The 20,712-nt window shown below is 53.4% G+C and overlaps 4 protein-coding genes across 6 annotated transcripts; 1 reads left to right on the top strand and 3 right to left on the bottom strand.

Annotated features, from left to right (window-relative positions):
• Positions 1 to 120: 120 nt before the first annotated feature.
• Positions 121 to 3,257, bottom strand: LOC117641431. The gene is made up of 7 exons (XM_034378752.1): positions 3,244 to 3,257; positions 2,738 to 3,074; positions 1,836 to 2,000; positions 1,454 to 1,698; positions 945 to 1,323; positions 799 to 855; positions 121 to 512 (listed from the first exon to the last, which is right to left on the bottom strand). The coding sequence occupies exons 1-7, from the start codon at positions 3,255 to 3,257 to the stop codon at positions 129 to 131; spliced, it is 1,581 nt and encodes a 526-aa protein (XP_034234643.1). The 3' UTR covers positions 121 to 128.
• A 7,568-nt stretch (positions 3,258 to 10,825) lies between these two features.
• LOC117641515 (EP300-interacting inhibitor of differentiation 3) lies at positions 10,826 to 12,999 on the bottom strand. 2 transcript variants are annotated; one of them, XM_034378911.1, is made up of 8 exons: positions 12,863 to 12,999; positions 12,572 to 12,651; positions 12,368 to 12,445; positions 12,153 to 12,283; positions 11,866 to 12,069; positions 11,582 to 11,789; positions 11,375 to 11,487; positions 10,826 to 11,285 (listed from the first exon to the last, which is right to left on the bottom strand). In XM_034378911.1, the coding sequence occupies exons 1-8, from the start codon at positions 12,865 to 12,867 to the stop codon at positions 11,232 to 11,234; spliced, it is 873 nt and encodes a 290-aa protein (XP_034234802.1). In that variant the 5' UTR covers positions 12,868 to 12,999; the 3' UTR covers positions 10,826 to 11,231. The 2 variants fall into 2 exon arrangements, with proteins under 2 accessions (XP_034234802.1, XP_034234801.1); XM_034378910.1 differs by having other exon boundaries at positions 12,572 to 12,944.
• Positions 13,000 to 13,146: 147 nt separating this feature from the next.
• Positions 13,147 to 14,975, top strand: LOC117641516 (protein D3-like). Of its 2 annotated transcripts, none has more exons than XM_034378912.1 (6): positions 13,147 to 13,304; positions 13,827 to 13,979; positions 14,064 to 14,187; positions 14,264 to 14,401; positions 14,492 to 14,567; positions 14,647 to 14,975. In XM_034378912.1, the coding sequence occupies exons 2-6, from the start codon at positions 13,836 to 13,838 to the stop codon at positions 14,786 to 14,788; spliced, it is 624 nt and encodes a 207-aa protein (XP_034234803.1). In that variant the 5' UTR covers positions 13,147 to 13,304; positions 13,827 to 13,835; the 3' UTR covers positions 14,789 to 14,975. The 2 variants fall into 2 exon arrangements, with proteins under 2 accessions (XP_034234803.1, XP_034234804.1); XM_034378913.1 differs by having other exon boundaries at positions 13,150 to 13,304; positions 13,891 to 13,979.
• A 146-nt stretch (positions 14,976 to 15,121) lies between these two features.
• LOC117641512 (actin-interacting protein 1) lies at positions 15,122 to 20,631 on the bottom strand. Its single transcript, XM_034378904.1, has 14 exons — positions 20,182 to 20,631; positions 19,569 to 19,690; positions 19,405 to 19,495; positions 19,180 to 19,327; positions 18,901 to 19,081; positions 18,664 to 18,819; positions 18,446 to 18,574; positions 18,237 to 18,341; positions 18,061 to 18,163; positions 17,755 to 17,969; positions 17,542 to 17,667; positions 17,301 to 17,459; positions 16,896 to 17,046; positions 15,122 to 16,811 (listed from the first exon to the last, which is right to left on the bottom strand). The coding sequence occupies exons 1-14, from the start codon at positions 20,195 to 20,197 to the stop codon at positions 16,702 to 16,704; spliced, it is 1,812 nt and encodes a 603-aa protein (XP_034234795.1). The 5' UTR covers positions 20,198 to 20,631; the 3' UTR covers positions 15,122 to 16,701.
• Between the last annotated feature and the right edge of the window lie 81 nt (positions 20,632 to 20,712).

Raw genomic sequence — 20,712 nt, 5'->3', positions numbered from 1 at the left:
GCTGTCCAAATTTTCAAAAGTAAGTTCCCTCCCCCCCCCAAAAAAAAAAAAAATTGCAATTTTGGTAAGCAAAATGTATTTATTAAAAAGAGATTGAGAGGTCATTTTAAATAAAAACACGGAGTGGATCAGACTTTGGACGTCCTCGCTGACGGCGGCTTGGTGAGGTCGAGGCCAGCGCGGTGGTTGAGGTGGGCCGGGAACCGGGACGGCGGCGGTCTCGGCGGCGGTAGCAGCTCCTCGGACACCAGGGCGAGCTCCAGCGACCTCGTCCGCGGCCTGGCCGGCGCGTACCGCACCGGCGAGTCCGTAGCCGAGGAGGACGCCGTGGACGCCGTCACGGAGGACGAGGCCGTGGACGACGACGTCGTCGGGTCGTTCTCGGCGTCGTTCTCGGCGTCGTTCTCGGCGACCATCGACAGCGGCGTCGGGACCGGGATCTCGGACACCACGCTCGCGAAGCGCACGTTCTTGCGGTAGCTGTTGGACAGGCTGCGCGGCTTGCCCAGCGACTGCGGACAAAACGGCCAAACGGGACACGTACAAATGGAGGCGTCAACGCCGAGCTTAGTGGAATAATTACACCGCTGACTGCGATGAAGTGGCGCCCTCCCTTGACCCAGTTTCGAATCACACACGCGTTAACGGAATGAACTAGGGCTTGGGGCAGCACGGGCAGCGTAAGCGCGCCCCTCCCCTCCCTCGCCCCGCTCGCTCTCGTGTCCCCACGGACCGAGGACCGCGTGTACTCCCGCTCGCTGATCATCGTGCGGAACACGAATGTCCTCTTTCTCTTACCGCCTGCAGCTCCTCCCGAGTCAGGCTCGGCTCCCGCTCGTCCGTGTCCTGCATGACCTGCAAAAAGAAGCAAGGCCAAGTCGTTCCAGTCGGTTCTCCAGCCTTCCGTTTTCGGTCGAGCGGCGTGGACCGCGGCGTGGACGCACCTTCCTGGCGGGGGCGGAGGAAGAGGCGTGGCCCAGGACGAAGCCGCGGCCGGCCAACGCGGTGCTGGCCTCGGGGGAGTGCCTGGGGGCGTCCGCGATGACGGCCAGGTCGCAGAACTGGAAGACGTATCTGGGCAGTGAGCCCTCGGCCTCGGCCCAGGGGCGGCCCCAGCCGCCGGCGTGCCCGGCAGGGGGCGGTATGGAGCTGTCCGACGGGCCCCCTCTCCCCGCGCCGCCCGCGGGCTCCAGCGTGGACACGGCGTCGGCGTCCTCGTCCTCGCGGCCCCACCGCGGGTCCAGCGTGCGGAGGTGCAGGCCCTGCGCCGAGGCGAACAGCACCGCCGTGCCGGGGGACACCACCGTCTCCGCGCCGTCGGACCTGCGCCGGCCACGGGTTCAAGTCCCGATGAGGGTTCGTTTATCGCGGTCGTCGGAGAGCACCGCTAGGGGTGAGTTGGGGAAGAAAAGTAGGGTAAGAAAAGTACACCCCTCTGGAGCCACACACTTACCTGCTGGAGGAGTCCACGTCGCGGTGCCGCAGTCGCGCCCAGCGCTGCCCGCGGCCCGCGCCGGCCGGGGCGTAGGCCGCCTTGGCGTTGCCGGCGTTGTTGGCCTGCGGCAGAGCAGCGCCCAGCTGGCCGTAGCGGCGCTGCGGCAGGGCCTGCCTGGCCTGCCCCACCGCGTTGGCGCGGCGCGTGCAGCAGCACAGGCAGCAGCAGCACGCGTGGTACAGGCACTGCGTCATCTCGCTCACCTGCAAGCAGAGCGCCCTGTAGCAGTGCAGCACCCAAACCCCACCCAGAACCGCCTGAAAGGTGGCCGCTGTAAGTTGCCTGAAGGTGCCACCGCCTTCCCCTCCAAGGCCCCGCCACTGGCCGAGCTGGTACCCACCCTGCGGCGGACCTCCTTGCTGAGGATGGCGATGGCCACGGGGACGACGACGGAGAACTGCAGGCGGAGCCACACCAGCACCGTCTCGTACGTGCCCGTCAGCACGGGCCACAGCTCCTCCGGGCCGTGCGCCGCGCGGGGCCTCGTCGTCATCACCTGCAGCACCTGCAGAGCACGTCCCCGTCAACCAAACACATTTATTGGTAATCCAACGCGACGCAACATTCGAGGTCCAGTGAAGCAGATGGGCGTCCTCCGAGGGCGCCGCGCCGCGTCGTCCGTGGGTCCGGTGTCGGTGGCGGCCAGAAAGTGCCAGAAAGTTGCAAGGCGCTCCGGAGATTGAGTCTCGCGAGGCCTCGCCGGGATAATCACTCCATTTCGCTCGGTCCAACTTTTCGGCCGATACGCCCCAGTCCCCCTCCCCTTTCCCTTTTCTGGTCTTGAGGTGACGCGTGCAGCAATACGACCCTCTCCCCTTTCACCTATCCCCCCCCCTTTCCTGCCCCCTCTCGCCCTCGACCCCCGCGCCGCGGTGCGCGCCCTCCGTGGCGCGGGGTGCACCCGCCTCACATGCGAAGATTGCACGATAAGGCTTTTCCTGTCCGGGCAAACGGTAAAAGGGGGCCACAGCCAGGAATCCAGGTGTCTCAGATTGGCCCCAGATAATAAATACTTTAGCTCAATTTTCAGACAGAACTTGAGGGCTTTGACTGCTTAGGGGAAAGTGAAAAATCTGGCAAAAATTACGACAAGTGCGTTTTGAAAACTAGACCATATTTTGACTAAAATTACTCATATTGAGGTCTTGGTGACATCATTTGACTTCACTGTGAGGGTGCAAGAGGGTGCAACCCGCAGAATGACCCCGGACGTTACTCAGCATAGTGCTGCACTGTACGCACCTGCGTGGAGAGTATCCCCGGCACCAGCATGGCGACGTACATGACGACCAGCACGGTGGCGTGGGTGAGGGCGCGGTACTCGTCCAGGCTGAGGTGGCCGAGCGGCGTGTCCACCAGGCTGAAGGTGAGCCCCGGCGAGGACGCCCCCACGCCGCGGCCCTGCTGCTGCGCGGCCAGCTCCAGCTGCCGGCGCCGCCAGCGCTGCAGCGCCGCGCGCCTCGCCGCCATGGACACGCCTATCACCAGCGCGGCCCACCAGGACAGGTAGCCGACCACGAGGACGATCACGCCGGGCCAGGGCGAGTCGCCGGCCAGCCGCACCATGCCGCAGGCGTACCTGTGGCCAACGAGAGCGTTGCTTTGCCCGACCGAGTTGCACGCGTACCTCCAGCGTAGTTCTCTGTTCTGCTCTGCTCCTTTCTCGCCTATGTCATGGCATGGGACGCTCCTCCACGCTTGACTTGAAGCGTAAAGCAGTGTGCCGTAGCGCACTCGCGCTTGCTTACCTTGTGGGGAACATGCGGACGTTGGCGGACGTGGCGATGGGGGTGGTGACGGCGAGGGCGAGGGGCGCGGCGCCCCACAGCAGGCCCCACGTCGCCGCGGACGCGCACCGCCCCTTGCGGCTGCCGCCCCCGCCGCCCCCGCGGCCGCCCCCGCGCGCGACGACGTCAGCGAGAAGGTGGACGACGACCCGTGCGGCTCGGCCAGCGACAGGCAGCGGTCCAGCACCAGCACCAGCACGGCCAGCGTCTGCAGGATGGCCGTCGCCTGCCCAACACCAAGAAGACCAACGTGCAATTAATGCACAGAGCAACGCGAACGTGGCTTCGTGGTCGACTGGCGTCTGTGTGCGTGCGCGTGGGAGGGGAACGGGGGAAAATCGCAAATGTCTTCGAACGAGTCGAAATCGGTCCGCCTCTCTTTCCTGCGTACAACCCCTCCTCATTCCAGAGTCGCATTTTTGGTCTCGCCCAGGGCCAGGCCGGGGGCCGTGGGCTGGCTGGACAAACAGTGGCCGGAGAGACTTATTCGGTGTGATCAATTCAGGCTGCGTTCGTGGAACTCGATGGCGGCCAGCCTGGCGCGGCGCGGCACCCTGGCGAAGGTCGCTCGGGGCGCGGCGGCGCGGCGGCACGGCGGCACGACGGGCACCATCACCTGACACAATGTGTGCTCGTGCGGCGTACCTGCGATTAATGGGAACAGGTGGCAGGTGACACGTGTGAGGGGAGGGGAGGAGAGGGGATGATGGGTGTGCCCACCACTTCGACACACGACTACCTCGTTAGGTTTCCCATGGAGTTGTAAGATAATTGTCCAAACGGCAAGCGCGGGGCGGGGCGCGCTGCGTGCACAAGGGCGGCCACTTGTCAGCGAGGAATTCCCCCTCGGGCCCGCAGCCGCTACGCTGCCACCACCGCTTCCCATAGAGCGTTTTTATTTTTTTCGCCGGCGCTGCCGGTGTGAGTGGTGTGCCGGTGTGGCCGCCGCGGCTGTCACAACACGAATGAAACCGATCGGCCTGTTTTCTCTCTCGACTTGCTTTCTCCGCATCCCCTGCGACTTGCCGAAATACCTCCCCTTTCCTTTCGCTCTTTTTTCGGCCGACGCGTGCGGCGCGGGGTTTGCGAGGAATTTAATCTTCGCGACGGTGGTGCCGTAGATCAGCGTCGCGGTGGTGGGACGTCGGTCATTCTGCAACGGCCTCCCTTGCGTTTTTGACAAGCCCACCGCTTCTTTCAAAACCGATTTTTCCCGTCTTGTAATTTTTTGAAACTGATTTTTTTTCACCCATCTCTTTTCCGTTTTGCTATTTATTTTGGAAGATCGGGACCGCTTCGCCGCATTTAGACGGCCGGCGGAAAGCTCCATGTGATTCTTGCAGCTGCTCGTCACGGCGGAACGCTCTGCAGCCAGAGGCGGGGCAGGTCGCTCCGAGTGCCGATGCCGCGTCCGAGTCGGAGACGCGGCGCGGCACGGCACGGCGCGGCGCGGCACGCGGCAAAGCCCCGACAACTACTTTGGCGGAGTGTGCAGCCACGCAGCCCCCGGCATTGGCCAAAGTTGACAATTAAATACCGCCATTCTTGGCCGTGGCCGCACCCGGCCGCGGCCACGAGTTTCAGAGTCACGAACTGAGGGGCGGCGGTGGCGCTCCTACGCACTCACGTCTTTGAAACCACCCCCGTTTCCCGCCCTGCCGCCGAATGACACTGATCAGAGCTCTGCAAAGAATGGGGTGGGCTCGCTGACAACCCAGGGCCAGTGCAATGAGAAGTCGCGCCGGTCGCGCCCCGCCGGCGGCTGGCTCATTCCGAGAGTCGTTTCCATCGCTCTGTTCCTCCCGCACTCATAGGACGCCCCGAAGTACGTGCTGCGCGTACCTGCCCGGACGCGGCGCTCAGCCTGCAGAGGGTCCTGGCGGCGGCGGGGCTGCGGTCCACCAGCGCGCCCCAGGACGTGACGACGGTGGCGGCGGCGGGCACGTTGAGCAGGCAGTCCAGGGCGTTGGCCGCCACGAGCAGCACCTGCGCGGCGCGGGCGCGCGCCTTGCCCTCGCTGGACAGCAGCGCCAGCAGCAGCAGCACGTTGAGGGCCAGCCCCGCCGCGAAGGTGGCCACCAGCAGCGCGCCGAGCCCGGACAGCGAGCCGGCGTCGGCGGCGTCCTCGGGCACCAGCACCAGCGAGCCGTTGGGGCTGAGCAGCAGCGTGACGCGGCGCACGGCCTGCACGTCGTGGTCATGCTGGTCGCGCTGCAGGCCGTGCTGCAGGTGCTGCAGGCCCGCGGCGCCGGGGCCAAGTGGTCGAGCGGGGCCATGGGGCGCCATTCGCTGCAACAGAGCAACACGCGTGGTGCGGACGAAACACGTTTTACTTCATTCTAAAATTGAAGCGTGATGGCGAGCGCTTTCATTGTTTGCCAGCTGGTCCAAAAGTCCGGAGTGAAATTGAAAGTAAGCAGTCCGAACTCTTCTGCCAAGTTTTTCAGTTTTAAAAAGTATATGACATGACTGCAGGTAGCAGGTCTGCACGCGTGAGCCGAGTCCGCGAGCAGGCGCGCAGTGGACGGTCACGCGGCAGCGGCACGGCGGCCGATCGAGGATCGAGGGCGCAGCGAAATCTGGACAGGCAATCGCAGGGGCGACACGACGAGAGCGACGAAAGCCGCACGCTTCTGTCCGCGTCTGGCGGCCGCGCGGGCCACACGCCACCCCACTGTCACAGTGTTCGTCACACTGCTGCCAAGCGTGACTTGCCTCCGCACTCGCACGCGGTTCGCACCGGGGGCGAGGCGTACAGAGCGGGGCGGCACTCAGGCGATAATGGGAGTGTCTGCAGCAAGTCCCACTTTGCCCAAAGAAGCCAACTTTTGCTACATCCCGCCTTCCGAGCTCGTCCCTGGATCCGCCCTGCCGGGACTCACCTAGGTCAACGCGCCGCCGCCGCCCCGGCCTGGCAGTGACGTCATCTGCGGACGTCATCGGGGGGACGAGGCCGCGGCATCTGGAGCAGAACCAGCAGAACACGAGGACGATCAGGGCGAGCCGGCACGGAGTGTGCGCCTAAGCCACCTGGCATTACAGTGCCGCGCGAGGCAGGGCGTGGGCGGGCAGGTGCTTTAAGTTGGCGGGGTTGGTCCGCTCTCCGTGCGGTTACTCAAAGAAAACACAGTCGGGAAGAAAGAACGACAACCCTTCGGCGGCAACCGCGGCAACCGCCTCCGCGTAGACCGCCCTGCAGGCTGATTTCGAACAGTGCTTCGGTCGCGATGTCTCTCTCGCACCCCTGGAGCGTCCCGCATGGGCAAGAGAGACATCGCGACGTAACACCGTTCGGCTGATGCGGCGCACTCGGGGTCAGTGACACGGTCCACGGCCCCCGCGGGCTCTTGTCCTCAGTCATTGATTTCCAAACGGGGCGCACAACGCGGGGGTTGGGGATGGAGGGGTGGAGGAATCGGAAAAGAACGAAGAAGTTGGACTGACCACGAGGAGAGGTGTGTCGTGGCGGCTACCGGCGGCGTGCTGCACCGTGTGCTGCACGGGGGAGGCGAGCTCGTCGGCGCGGTGCTCGGCGCGGTGCGCGGCCCGGCCCGGCCCTGCCCATGGTGGTCGACGGTGTGGCGGCCGGCGGCGGCGCGGCCACCAAGCCAGTCTGTTTGATGCCCTCGGGGGCCTTAGGGGGGTCAATCCACGAGGGGGTGGGGCGTGTTTTTGACACGCGTTGCCATGGACACCGCTCGGCCACGCCATCGATTCAATGAATGGCGGCCCGTGTCCGGCACGGCCGGCAAGGCTCGGCCGGCACCGCGTACCTGTCGCCCTTTGCGCGGTGCGCGCGGTCGCGGTCGTGCGGGGAGGCGCTGGCAGGCAGGATGCGGTGCGGGCGCCTGCGGGCGCCTGCAGCGCGGAGCCACGCCAGCCCGCCGGGTTGCCTGCCGCCGTCGCGCAGGCGCTCCTCCCGAAGCACGGCGGTTGAAACACCCCAAGTTCCGGTCGTCGTTGGACTGCGTAATGTTCAATCGGACACAGCTGGTTTGTCGCGCATTAAATTGAAAAGAAGGCACGTAATTGGAAATAGAATATTTATTATTACTTAATATATTACACACAAGAGTGGCAAGGTTTCATGGTCGAGCTCAATAATGTACATTAATCACAGCAGGGGACAGAGAGAGACAGAAGCTGGAAGCACTCCGAATAAATACTAGGCATGACTCTCGATACGATAAAACAGTGGCACTGCTTGCGCCAATCGGCGCGACTCGCCGGCATCGACAAAACTAATACAGGTACTGGTTTTGCGTGGGCGGGCACGGCGTCCCAATGTCAGTGCACTGCAAGGCTCTGCAAGGCACTGCAAGGCGCTGCAAGGCCGTCGCGGTCGTGGAGCGGCAACCTCCGGAACATGAGCAAGGCCTTGAAGGAGGAGGCACGCCGCTTCGCCGCTTCGCCGCTCACGACCATGTCGCGACGTGAGGGTGAGATGAACGCGCTGCACACTTACACTTTACTTGGGGGGGCCGTACTCCTTGGCGGGGACGCCGTACACGGGGGTGGGCACGGGGGGAGCGTACAGGGGCTCGGGGCGGGGAGGGGGGCGGGGGGTGGGGGAGGAGCCGGGATGGGGATGGGGGCGGGAGGAGCGTACTCCTTGGCGGGGGGTCCGTACTCAGGGGCGGGGGCGGCGTACACTGGAGCGGGGGCGGGCAGAGGGGCAGGGGGTGGGGGAGGGGCCGGGATGGGGATGGGCGCGGGAGGAGCGTACTCCTTGGCGGGGGGTCCGTACTCAGCAACGGGGGCGGCGTACACGGGGGCGGGGATGGGGGCGGGCAGGGGAGCTGGAGGTGGTGGAGGAGGAGGTGGTGGCGGGGGTGGCGCGTACTCGGGGGCGGGCGGGCCGTATGCGGGAGCAGGGGCGGCGTACTCCTTGGCGGGAGGGCCGTACTCAGCAACGGGGGCGGCGTACACGGGGGCGGGGATGGGGGCGGGCAGGGGAGCTGGAGGTGGTGGAGGAGGAGGGGGTGGCGGGGGTGGCGCATACTCGGGGGCGGGTGGGCCGTAGGCGGGGGCCGGGGCGGCGTACTCCTTGGCGGGAGGTCCGTATTCGGCTACGGGGGCGGCGTAGACGGGGGCGGGAGCGGGCAGGGGGGCTGGGGGTGGGGGAGGGGGAGGGATGGGAATGGGTGCCGGGGGAGCGTACTCCTTAGCGGGAGGTCCGTACTCGGCAGCGGGAGGAGCGTAGATGGGGGCTGGAACGGGGGCCGGGGGTGGTGGAGGCGGAGGCGGTGGCGGTGGTGGCGCGTACTCGGGGGCAGGTGGGCCGTAGGTGGGGACAGGGGCGGCGTACTCCTTGGCAGGCGGGCCGTACTCGGCGACGGGGGCGGCGTACACGGGGACGGGCGCCGGCAGAGGAGCTGGGGGCGGCGGAGGCGGCGGTGGTGGTGGCGGCGGTGGTGGCGGCGCTGCGGCTACTGGCGGGGGTCCGTACTCTTTGGCGGGAGGGCCGTACACTGGCTCCGGGGCCAGTGCGGGGGTGGCGATGGCCACGGGGGCGGCGTAGGGCAGCGGGGCGGCATATTCGGCAGCAGCCAGGGCCAGGAGCCCCAAGAAACACGTGACCTGCAGACAACACATTTTCAATCAAACCACTGCCTCACTGGATGCGCAATGTGGAGCGAACGCTGGAAAATCTTGATCGGCCCGGAAAGGCCGAGCGATCGTGGGTTCGATGCTCTTCGACGTCGCCCCATTTTCTTTCAGGTCGCTGCGAGTGCTGCGAGCTCTTACCTTCCACATGCTGGGATGGTTGGATGTGAAGTGTGACAGACCGATGGCTCCGCAGTCTTAAATAGTGGCGCTAGCAGCGCGGCGTGCGCGGCAGGCCGGCAGATGACCCGCGGCAAGGAGCGCGGCAGCATGCCCTCTCCCTCTCCGCGGCCGGCCGGCTGCGACGCGGCGACGCGAGCGAGTGGGACAGAGAGAACGACTAGCGCCCTCGGGCCGCCCACACTCCAGCACCCATGCCGGCTGCAGGCTGATGCCGCATGTGTCTCCATCCCCCTCGCGGAGTTCCACGCGGGAGTGAGAGAGACCCTCGCAACAACGCTGCGTGCGAATATCGCCGAACAATGAAACTCTAACGGGGTTCGGTCGTGTGCGACACGTGACCGCGCCGTCGTGGGTTCGAGTGGCTCGAGCTCGCGGGGAATTCCCAGCCACGATCGCCTGCCAGTACTCAAAGTACTCAAAGTGCGGTATTCCCTTGCTTATCAACTCTTTCAACTTTCATTGGAGCCGTGATTACATTTTGAACAGAGAACGCTCGGACAACTCAAGCCTCAAATTTGGTTTCCGGATTTTGATACTAAGGAAAGAAGCGTACAGAGGAAACTTCTCTATGCATTTAGATCAGGGATAGGGTGGTTGTGCTCCAGTGTGCTTCAAGAAGGGCGTAAGCGCCATTACACTTGGAGAAAGGTGTAAGGTTACCTGTGTATTCTGTGCATAACGCTCCCCGTTTTCGAATGAGAGTGAGATGTAAAGCAGCGTTGGAGGGTGGTGAGGCGTGGTGCAGTTACTTCGACAAGATGATAAGGCTGCATTCTTTTCCATCGCGGGCCAAGTCCGCCTCTCCTCGTTGCAGCATCTATTTCGGTCCGCCACTTCCGGGCCCAGAGCCCAGTGCGCCAGTGCCCAGAGCGAGCCGCGAAAAGCCGCGACGCGCCGGTCGCTGGACTTCCCCGCCGTGCCGCTTGCAGTGGCGGATCCAGAGGCTGCAGACGGTGGCCGGCCGGAAGGGGGCGGAGTAGCACTTTCTGCCTTCTTCCAGGGGCAAAGCAAGTTTCAGACGGATGTAGGTGCCATGCCATGGAACGGGGGGTAAGGAACCACCCCTCCCCCTGTATCCACGCCTGACCGCTGGTGCTGGTGAGCAGTGTGAATAGTGGCTAAGACGGGGAACTGCAGACGCTGCACTCGTCGGTCTGTCCCTTTCTTCCTCTCTTTCGCACTCCTGGGGCGTTCCTCGCGGGTGCGAGAGAGATAGCGGGAGGCAATTTCCGGCGCGGCGCGCTGTGAGCGCCGTGCACTCGTCAATCGGGGAGAGTGGCCGTGCCGGAATCCGGAATGGCGGAGAGCGGGGCGGCACCTCAAACTGGAATCCAGCGCGACCGGGCCAACCATGGGCCAACGCGTCCCTGCGGCCTGCGCGCTTATCAGGCCATCAGCAGCGAAAAAAGAGAAAGAAACATCCATGCCCGGGAATCTGTTGGCATCTGCAGCCATCCGCAGCGCAACCAGCAAAGAACAGTGCGCCCTCTGCGAGGTGCCCTAGCTCTGGCTGCTCGGGCGCCTCTTTGGATCACGTCCGCCTACGCGGCTGCCAACTTCCGAGGACAGAGGTAAATTGGACTTGACAAGCCAACCTGCTCCTCAAATTGTCGTGACAACCGCATCCCCATCCAGTAGTTTGATTGTGTTCAACTGCGAAGCTGTCTGACTTTCTAGTGACGTTGGTGTTGGTTTCTATGCTGAGTCAGAAACTCAAGGTGGGTGGGGGAACACGGCGTACAATAAAGCACTGTTAAAGAAATAAACAATATTTATTGGCTAACTCTTAGCTCTGTTTACAACCTCAACTTGGTAATGAGGAAAGATAAAATACTGTAGAAACATTAAGACTTAAAAACTATGTATCAGTAAAGGTTCATGGAGAAAAAGGCACTATTTGCCATAGTGAAACTAATACATCTTAATAAGCTATTAGATATTACGTAGTCACATTTCTAATTAAATAATAATATGACTAAAGATTTGGCAGGAACATTTATAATTTGTGTTTTAACAATTAAATTAGAGGTACATAAGAAGAAAACATAAAATAGAAATAGTATGTTATAGTGACAAGACTAAAAATACTGAATCACATAGAAGAGAGGCTTGGTTGTGTGGTGGTGCAACTGAGGTCAGCAGCAGCATCTTTGGTCACTTCAAGTCAAAGGTGGTACCATAGGCTTGTCAACCTTAAAAGCTTCCACTAAAGTCTGAAAACAAACAATACACAGGTAAAATTAGTACTGCAGATGCCAATTGAAAATCTGTGACTAACTTCACAAGAAAGCAGGTTTCATACCTCCCATTGTTCAGGGGTGATGGAAAGAATGCACTGCAACTTTTTCCCCTTCTGCAATTCCGTACATTCTTGGGTACTCACATAGTGTATGTATGGAAGTCCTCCTCCATTATCTGATGACACAAGCACAAAAGGAGGAAGAATCTAACAATGTCAAAAATAAAAAGCAAACATCTTTAATAAGATGTTAAGTAGTGGAAATTTTACCTTGTCTCACAGCGCAAATGTTGTTTTTCATCAAAAACGAGAGGTGGAATATGTTCTCAACAGTGCGATGAAATGAGGTAGGATCCAACACAAATTTAAAGAAATCAATTGGTTGGTTACCAGATTCCCTGAATTTGCTCTTGAGTACCTTCTTTAGATGCTGAACAGCTTTGTCATTTCCCTCATCAGTAGCTGTGACATTGGTAACCTGATGACAGACAGAAGTTGACAAGTGTGCACATAATCGATGCTGACAGGATGGGGAGCTGTTTAATCAATCTGACCTTTTCAGGTTCTTTCTTCTCTCCAGTAGCTTTGAATGCTTGTCGTCGAACACGCTCCTTGGGTTCCTTCCTTGGAAGCTCAGTTGCTTTGAAAGAGCCATACATATACGACATTGCTGGAGACCTCTTGAACATTTTAGAGGCCCTCTTAGATAACTTGTCCCAGTCGACTGTTTCAGTTTCTCCATCAAAAGCATAAGCAAGCTAAAACATAAAAAAATAATGAAATGAATCTCTTCAACCAGTTAAACACGCTAATTCCTTTAAGAAACAAGGAAAACACATACTATGCCATCAGCAAACGCTTGAACGTCGAATGCCGACAAATTTGTGTCTAATGCAAGAGCTTGATTCTTGGATATTTGAGCACACAGTGACAAGACTGAGCTACCAAATAGTGACTCCCGTACTTTTTTCTCTGCAATGACAAAAAGAATAAATAAAAGTTACGCAAACTGGCGACATACAATGCACAGCCGAATCAGTCGTTCATGTTCCGTACCTTTTTTACAGTGTATAGACGAATCTCTCAGCAACTGTCCCACTTTTGCAACTGACTCGGCGTCCGTGAGGCCATCCTCTGAAAAGGAAACAGCAAAATGAAACGCATGTGAGTCCGCGAAGCCCAACATTGTGGAGGCCTCCGCAGCGAGCAGGGCGCAAGGCCGATAGGCCGCTGGGCGCATCCTACTTTAACCTCACTTACGCAATATTTTCTGCGCCTCTTCATACTGCTTGGCGTAGATGTCAATGAGCGCCTCATCGGAACCGCCTCCACCAGGAGTACTGCAATTTGTGGCCTGAGTGTCATTAAGGGTTTCATCCACATCCATCGCCTCAGAGTCTGAATCGTTAGACATGGTCCGTTCGGAACTTCTGAGGTCTCGGACACACTTAAAGCTTGATGACAACAAGTATTCTCCTTAAAGTGGAGATAAGTTTGACTATTCGCAAAGTAAGAAACTTCCTGATCAATCAGAATCAGTGAAATACTCGCCCCATGTCTCTTGAGCAAAGGAACCAAAGCCAAATGCAAATGCAAACAGGTCCAGACACGTTATTCCCGCTCCCGCGTCTCCGCAGTGGGTATGAGAAGATGTGAGTAAAGTTTTCACAAAATCATTTTGAATATCAAACAGGGTGCAAGACAGACAGGACTGTTGGGAAATAATTGAGATTTATTCTTTTCAGTATAGTATCAAACGAACAAAGCATTGGAACCATTTATCAATGGTTACAGTATCTCTGATCTCTGTCACAATTTGTGGTCTGGTTACGTTTTCATACTTGTTGTGACCCGTGACGAATGCTGCGGGTTGCCTACCCACGCCGTTCGCTGCACTGTACTGATTTGTTCTGATTTGTAAAGACTATCTGCCACTCCGCTCAGTGAGTGTCAGCAGCGTCCCGTTGTTCATCGGTCGCCCGTATCTTATCCCGTAAGTCGCGTCGGTGCATTGCCTTTGTAAATTTTGTCACGAGTTTGATCTCCTTTTACCTCTGCTCTGCCGGTGATTTGTTGCCCCGGCGGCCACGGTGCCCTATGCCCCTTGCCCCTGTGGTCTGGCTTTTGAGGCTTTCTCATTTGTGGCATTGTCCGCACTCTCTCGGCACAGCGCTTTGTTGGCTTTGTTTTACCTGTAGTACTCATCTCTTACAATGCGCGCATTGCTCATTGCTCGTCTCGCTGACAGCAGTCCAGCCAAATCTCTGGCGATGACCCTGAGGGTCAAGCTTTGTTGGCATAGGGGATGCCGGTGGGGGGCCGGCCTGTCAACCAAAGTGCTCTTTGGTTAGGTACAGTCTGTTCCAGAAAAAACCTTGATTCATCTCATTATGCCACTGCTTTCTTTAAAAAAAGCATTCTGCTAGCTTTGATTGCTTGTCGTAATGTGTTCGTTTGTGTTCATTTCCCTATTCGTATCAATGACTGCTTTGTCGGTCCCTGTCTGCTCCTATAGTGGTCAGCTATGGTTGTGGCATTGAGACCAGTCTTCAACATTGCATCTCGGCTACTGTCAACAGCTGCCCGACCCACCCGAGCCATTGTTGCGATGGAGAAGGAACAAATCAGTCCTGATGTGGTCGACAAGATTCCATCTGAAGTCGCCAAGGTAGGTCCCACCCTATTTGTTTCATTTGGAAAATGTTAGCAAAATTTATTTGAAACATTGTCATAGATGTCATGGTCTGTTTAGGTCACCTATCCATCTGGAGCATCTGTCAACCTCGGGAATGAGTTGACACCCACCCAGGTCAAAGACATCCCTGCAGTTTCTTGGAATGCTGAAGCAAGTGCATTCTACACTTTGTGCATGACTGGTAAGAATCTGATCACCACTCTAATATTTGGCTCGCAGTCTTAAAAAAAAAAAATCCAACTTTTTGTTGCCTGTAGATCCTGATGCGCCCAGCCGCAAAGAGCCCACATACCGTGAATGGCACCATTGGTTGGTTGGCAACATCCCTGGCGCTGATGTCAGCAAGGGGGAAACCCTCTCAGAGTATGTTGGATCTGGCCCACCAGAAGGAACTGGTAAGCATCAAAAATGTTACATTTGGTCTTACAGTAGATATTTTATCATAACTTCTCTTGTATTCTTACGTCTGTTTTTCCTTTTTTTAGGCCTTCACCGATATGTCTTCCTGGTTTACAAGCAGTCCGGAAAGCTTGCTTTTGATGAAAAGAAGCTCACTAATAGGTTTGTTTAAGAATTATTAACTACTTTGATCACTTCTTGCATACTCAAAAATAAATCCAACTTTGCTCTGTTTCTTTAGGTCTGGTGACAACCGTGGGTGCTTTGCCATCCGCAAATTTGCTGCCAAGTACAATCTGGGAGATCCTGTTGCGGGCAACTTCTATCAGGCGCAGTGGGACGATTATGTTCCGAAATTGTATGCTCAGCTCGATGGAAAATGAGTTTTTGACAAATGTTGTCCAGTCTTCCTAATTACGTAGAGGCAACATCATCTGTAATTTGGTGTCTTCCTCATCATTGTGATCGGAGAGTAGGAGCAGAAAATAAGATTTGTTATTCCAAATATGTACTTTTATTTCTTTCAGATTTTTTAATCAAACCAAATTAAAGAAAAAGTTCAATGATTAATACTTGGCTTGTCATTTTGATTTCCTACTGTTGCTGGTAAGGCATTAGTGTATGGTTAGCCATCAGAATAGGAGCCTATATTGACTAAGTAATGTACTGGAAACTTTGAGCAAGATTGTTAGAAAAGATAGAAAAATAGAAATGCATAAAGAGGTAATACCACATTAATAGCACTAAACCCAAAATATAAATGCATCAGTCCACAACATACATATGCCTTTGGTCTGCAGCTAAAGATCCAACAAAATTTGGCATATTACAAATGAAGCTACAAACTCAAATAACACTGTTACAAAAGGGATCACTCCTTAGACAAATTAGTCAAACTTCCACACCTAGCACACAAGTCCAGGAAGCCAATTTTAAATTTAATACAAAAGAGGGAAGGAACCAGGACACAACCAATAACTTAAACCTATTGCAATATAATGTATTGATGAGTAGTGTACCATGATATTAATACTGTCCATTGACATAGAGCTAATATATAATGAAATTCATACACACAATACCACTTCTTGCAATATACTTTGGTTGGAGATCATAAGTCAGCTACATAATTCAGGCAGGTACGATGGGGGTCACCATGACCAAACCATGCAAATGGTACACACCAAAGTCAAACTTCACTGCATGACAATTGATTGCACGTTAGGAAGGGCACATGTACATATACATTATTTATTTGTTAAAACAGGACATAAAACCATAAAAATGAAAGCAACTAAAAATAAAATATCACAAACTATAAATTGAAACACACTTTGATATTAGGATTTAACAAACATGGTAAAGGGTGAGTAAAAGAAAAATGATTTGGATAAAACAAAACTGCCTTTGGTGGGCACACAATCACAACAAGACCATAGAGCAAGCACAAAGTGTGTCTTACTAAAGAATCAAGAGATGTGTTAATTTTATCTTTCACTGCAATGTACCTCAATGTATTTGAGCTCAAAATTTAAGCACCCAATAATTATGAATGATAACACAAATAAGACAGGTTGCAGCCAAAGACTCTTTGAAAAACCCACACTACCAATGTAAGGCTTGGCAGCAGTGGAAGCGTTTCATTTCAAGAACTGGGCACAACAATTGAGGATGATGAAAGGCTATAATGAATATTTTTTAATATTTATTTTTAAAAGGCCAAACCCAGAAGTTGTGATAAAATACATGGAATATTTTTTTTGGCCAGGGCACATTTAAAAAGTGACTCTTCAACATAAAACCCCCCCAAACATTAATAGAGTATAAATAATCTTTCAAAGAAAAAATATCAACCATTGAAAAATCAATCATTGAAAAATAATTTTTGATCACTGATAACATGACAGTAGTGATACTATAATGGAAGAACAGGAATAAATAGATTTTTTACAATTTTTTGAACTTATCTTCAAGAGTGATATTAGCCATATATTATGAAGCTTCTCTCCTCTACACCACAGTTCTCATGCCAGTGACAATGAAGAAAAGTTCTTACATAAGGGTGTGACTCCTATGACATATAACGGTACAACCAAAAGAAGTGTGTGAACATATTCAATAAGAAGTAAGTTTAACAGGGACTGATCCCTTACAAACTATTTGCAAGTTTATTAATTATTTTTTTTAGAAAAAGAAGATTCATGAAAGTTTATATTACATGACTCATCACAGATTATTATATATATCTGCATGTATGATTCCAATTTTCTCCAAAATTTAAGGGCACTCAACCATTTTAGAATGGTGTGATACTCCAAACCTTGGTGTTGCAATCTTGACCAACAGATACAAGAGTTTCATCATCTAGCCACGCCAAACGAGTAATTTGACTCTGAGCATGAGCATCTGAAAAGAAAATGAATGCACAGAATGTAGCACTTGAAAGGTTTTCCAGAGAAACACCGTATGGCAAATTAAAATTTTACTTACTTTTGACAATATTGTGCTTAGATGGCTGTTGCACACTCCACACAATTATGGTGGTGTCCAAGCTACCACTGGCAACGAATTGGGAGTTTGGAGACCATGCCACGCAGTTCACTCTAGCATTGTGGAATCCCCATTCCTTGTTGTGAGCAAGCTGAAAAGTAGATGGAAAATACAGTTTGTCAGTATGTCTCATTTCAAGACATTCAACTCAGAAGATTTTACCAAACCAGAAAAAGAGAAGCAAAAAGAGCATGAACCCCAGCACAATACTTACTGTCTGTTAGTCCAAGCGGCATTAAGAAAGCAAGAGTTTTATTGAAATGAATGAGTTGTACACAATTTGATATGCAGTAATAATTAATGGTACAACAAATCCATAAACCACATGTCTTACATAATACACACCTCAAATTCTGGAGATTTGTAAAGGATAACCTTACGGTTTGCATCACAAGCAACAAGGTAGTTGCCATCTGGAGAAAATGCACAATCTGTCACTGGACCTAAATGATCCAACTCTGCCTTGGGGCTCAGCTGGCCATTCACAAGGTCATAGACATGAACCTGTCGACAGAAACTCAATTTAATGATGCAAAAGGATCAATCCATAATAGAAACCTTCAAAAAACATCAATAATAAAGATACCTTGTTATCAGTTGCTCCACCAATAGCTACATAGGTTTGGCCATCCTGGGGGCTCAAGCTGACACAAGAGGACTCATAGTTGATCGGCAGGCTGGACACTTTGCTCCCATTTTTAATGACAGTTATCTGAAATATCCATAATAGATTCAAGTTATACAATATTCAACTAATATAATGAAACAGGAAAAAGAAAATCAACTTATGGAGGTATACCTCCTTTACTGAAGCAGTCACAATAGTGTCTCCTTTTAAGTCCATGCCACGTGGTTGAGACGCAAGCTTCGTATCAACTCCGGTGTAAGTCTTAGACGTGGCGTCAATCTGTTTTACACTGTCATCAATTCCACATGTGTACACATGGTTGCCTACAGTGCACATGCCATTAATTTGGTTTCCATGTCCAATACCCTGAATTCTATCATTTTCACCTAGACAAATAGGAGAATTGACACAAATAAAAACAAGAGATGCATGATAAATGTTGAAGTGAGAGTTCTATAAACTTTTTGTTGTAAATACCTGATTTGGCATCCCAGGTTGTTACATAACCATCATGAGATCCAGTGTAAATAGTATCACGTTCTGGGCTTAAAGCAAGGACAGTGATAGGTTTGTTGTGGCCCTGGAAAACAAACATAACATGGTTAGCACACATGTAATAACAATTTGAAAAGACATTGAGTGTGCAATCTTACTTTGATAACTCTTATAGGCTTCTCTGGGTTATTGGGATCCAAATAGGCAATGAATCCACTCAAAGATACTGTCAGCAGATGAGGCCCTTGCCACAAACAGGACACCTGCAACCATATCATTCTCAGCATTTCAAACATATCAAAAGCATAATTTACATACAGTATTAAAAAAAAAAAAATTAAATGCTTGGCATAGCAAGGAAATGTACCTGCTGGTCCTCCACCTGGGTGCCCATCATAAACTCAGTGACAACAGATTTAGTTTCAACATCCCAGAGTTTACATGTCTTGTCACCTGAAGCTGTCAGCAGTTGCTTGCCATCGGGGCTCCATGCAACCTGCCAAAGAACTTGAGCATTAGTTCACTGTTCCACATAAAGAAATGAGTCACAAATTCTAAAAGCAGACATTACAATAGAATACTCACAGCATAAACACCACCCTTATGAGCAGGTGTTCCAATTTCTCCCACTAGGTCAGATTTAGCTCCATCATACAAGAAAACTTTCCCGTCAAAGCCTCCAGAAGCAAAGTGAGAACCAGAGGGAGAATAGCGCACAGCTTGAACAAATCGGGTGTGGTCCTAAGAAAAGTATTAAGAAATATCTTGGTGAAAAGGAACAATTCAATCTTAAAAGGAAGCGACAATGGGTTAAATAATCACCTGCTTAGTCATCTTGAATTTGAATGGAGGTCCCTCAAAGACAGCAATAGTATTGTCCTCACTACCAGTTACAATTCGGTACGGTCTTGTTGGTCTAAAGTCAACAGAGTTGATGGGCTTAGACTGTCCCGAAATTTCTCCAACTGACGTACCAGTCTCTGCCATGAATACATGACCAAACCTTTGTGACAAAATACAAAAATATTATTTTGAATTCATGATTATTTTATTATAAAAATTAATAGATTAATACATTTTTAATGATAACACAAAATTTACCTTTCCCTGCCCTCTCCCACAACAACCATTCGCTGGTTGTCAGAAGACCAACTGATGTCTTTAATTGGACCAGCAATGGGTTGAAATTCATTCTTGAGAAGATGTTCTTTGTTCACAGTGTCCCAAATTCTAACTTTACCAGATTGGTCTGAAGAAAAAAGATAAATAGATTTAGAAAGGATTTTTTCAAAGTATGAAATACAACATTATTACAATGATAGCCACCTCCAGATGCAATGTAGAAGCCACTGGGGGAGTACTTAGCAACATTAACAGCACAAGAATGCTCAGTGTAGATGTCGGAGATAGCAGGGTTCTGTCAGAAGAAAGACTTGAGTTACAGATAAAACTCCTAATCAATATGCATCTTCACAGAAATCTTTGCGTACCTCAATGTTCCGAATGATGACGCTGTTTCCATTCGTATACAGGAAGTTCTTTCCTTTAGGATCGCCACCCAACACAATGGGCTGGCCCCTCTGCGTCCGTGGCAGAGTGGCTAAGGTGTACTCTGAAACAACGTCAACATAAAAGTGAGATTTCTGGGTAAAAGAATCCAAGTACGAACCTGTCATTGAAACAGCAACAACAAACTTGACAGGTGTTGAGACTGGTCATGGTACATGCTATCAGATGACATCACAACAACAAATTCCAAACCAGAGGTCGGCACTAAACTAGCCCAGGAGCAAGCACACAGCTTCTCACAAGGGCCAAACAAGCACTTTGACAGATGGGGAGGAAGAAAACAGCTCTGGCCAGGCGGAAGCTTCACTGCTGGCGCTGGTTGCGCTGGTGGGCCAGGGGGCGAGCCGCTCATCCGAAACGAGCTACACCCAGTCAATAAAAGGGCCAATGCACCGGCAAAGGGCAAACCAGGATCTTGGAGCAATCGACCGGCAAAGCAAGCCGCAACCGGCGACGTGATAGACTGGTGACATACGAGTCATCCCGCGACTTGGAGTGTGTCTGCAACCAAGTGGAACGGGACCAAATACTCACTGGTAGAGTAAGACATTGCAGACCGCTAACCAACGCGGGGCGTCCGATTCTGGATCACGTCGCTTGGCCGAGTTTCCCCACTGATGTCGGATGCACGCAGCCAGCGCCGGGATTAAAACACTGGCGACGTTTCGATGAATCCTCCGGAAAACACGCAGTGACGTCCAGCCGTCTGTCTAGCTCTATCAGCAGTCGGCGTCGGAGGCGTCGGCTGACATCCTTTGCCTTATTTGGCAGTGGGCCGCTCCGAAAGGTTGCGGCCTTTCCTAATATTCCACCACCCGCTGAAAACACGAGATCAGCGAGGGCTGCCGGCGACACGGTGCTCGCTCGTTGCGCCCGTCAAGGATTCCGACCGCTGCTGTCCTTTTCGCCGACGCAGACGGAATTTGCACGATCTGGAACTTTTAAAGCGCAAGTTTGGCCGGGGAATGGCAGCTCGCCGTGTCGGTGGGTTGGCCAGCCTGGCGGCAGACAAACTATACCCGTCGCCTTGTCGAACTTGACCGGGTCGTTTTGCGGCTTTATTCG

The sequence above is a fragment of the Thrips palmi genome, unplaced genomic scaffold (genome assembly GCF_012932325.1).
Source record: "Thrips palmi isolate BJ-2018 unplaced genomic scaffold, TpBJ-2018v1 HiC_scaffold_15, whole genome shotgun sequence".
In the NCBI taxonomy this organism is placed as follows: Eukaryota; Metazoa; Arthropoda; class Insecta; order Thysanoptera; family Thripidae; genus Thrips; species Thrips palmi.
Note: the sequence above shows the minus strand (reverse complement) of the source record. Positions and strands in the feature narration are given on the sequence as shown.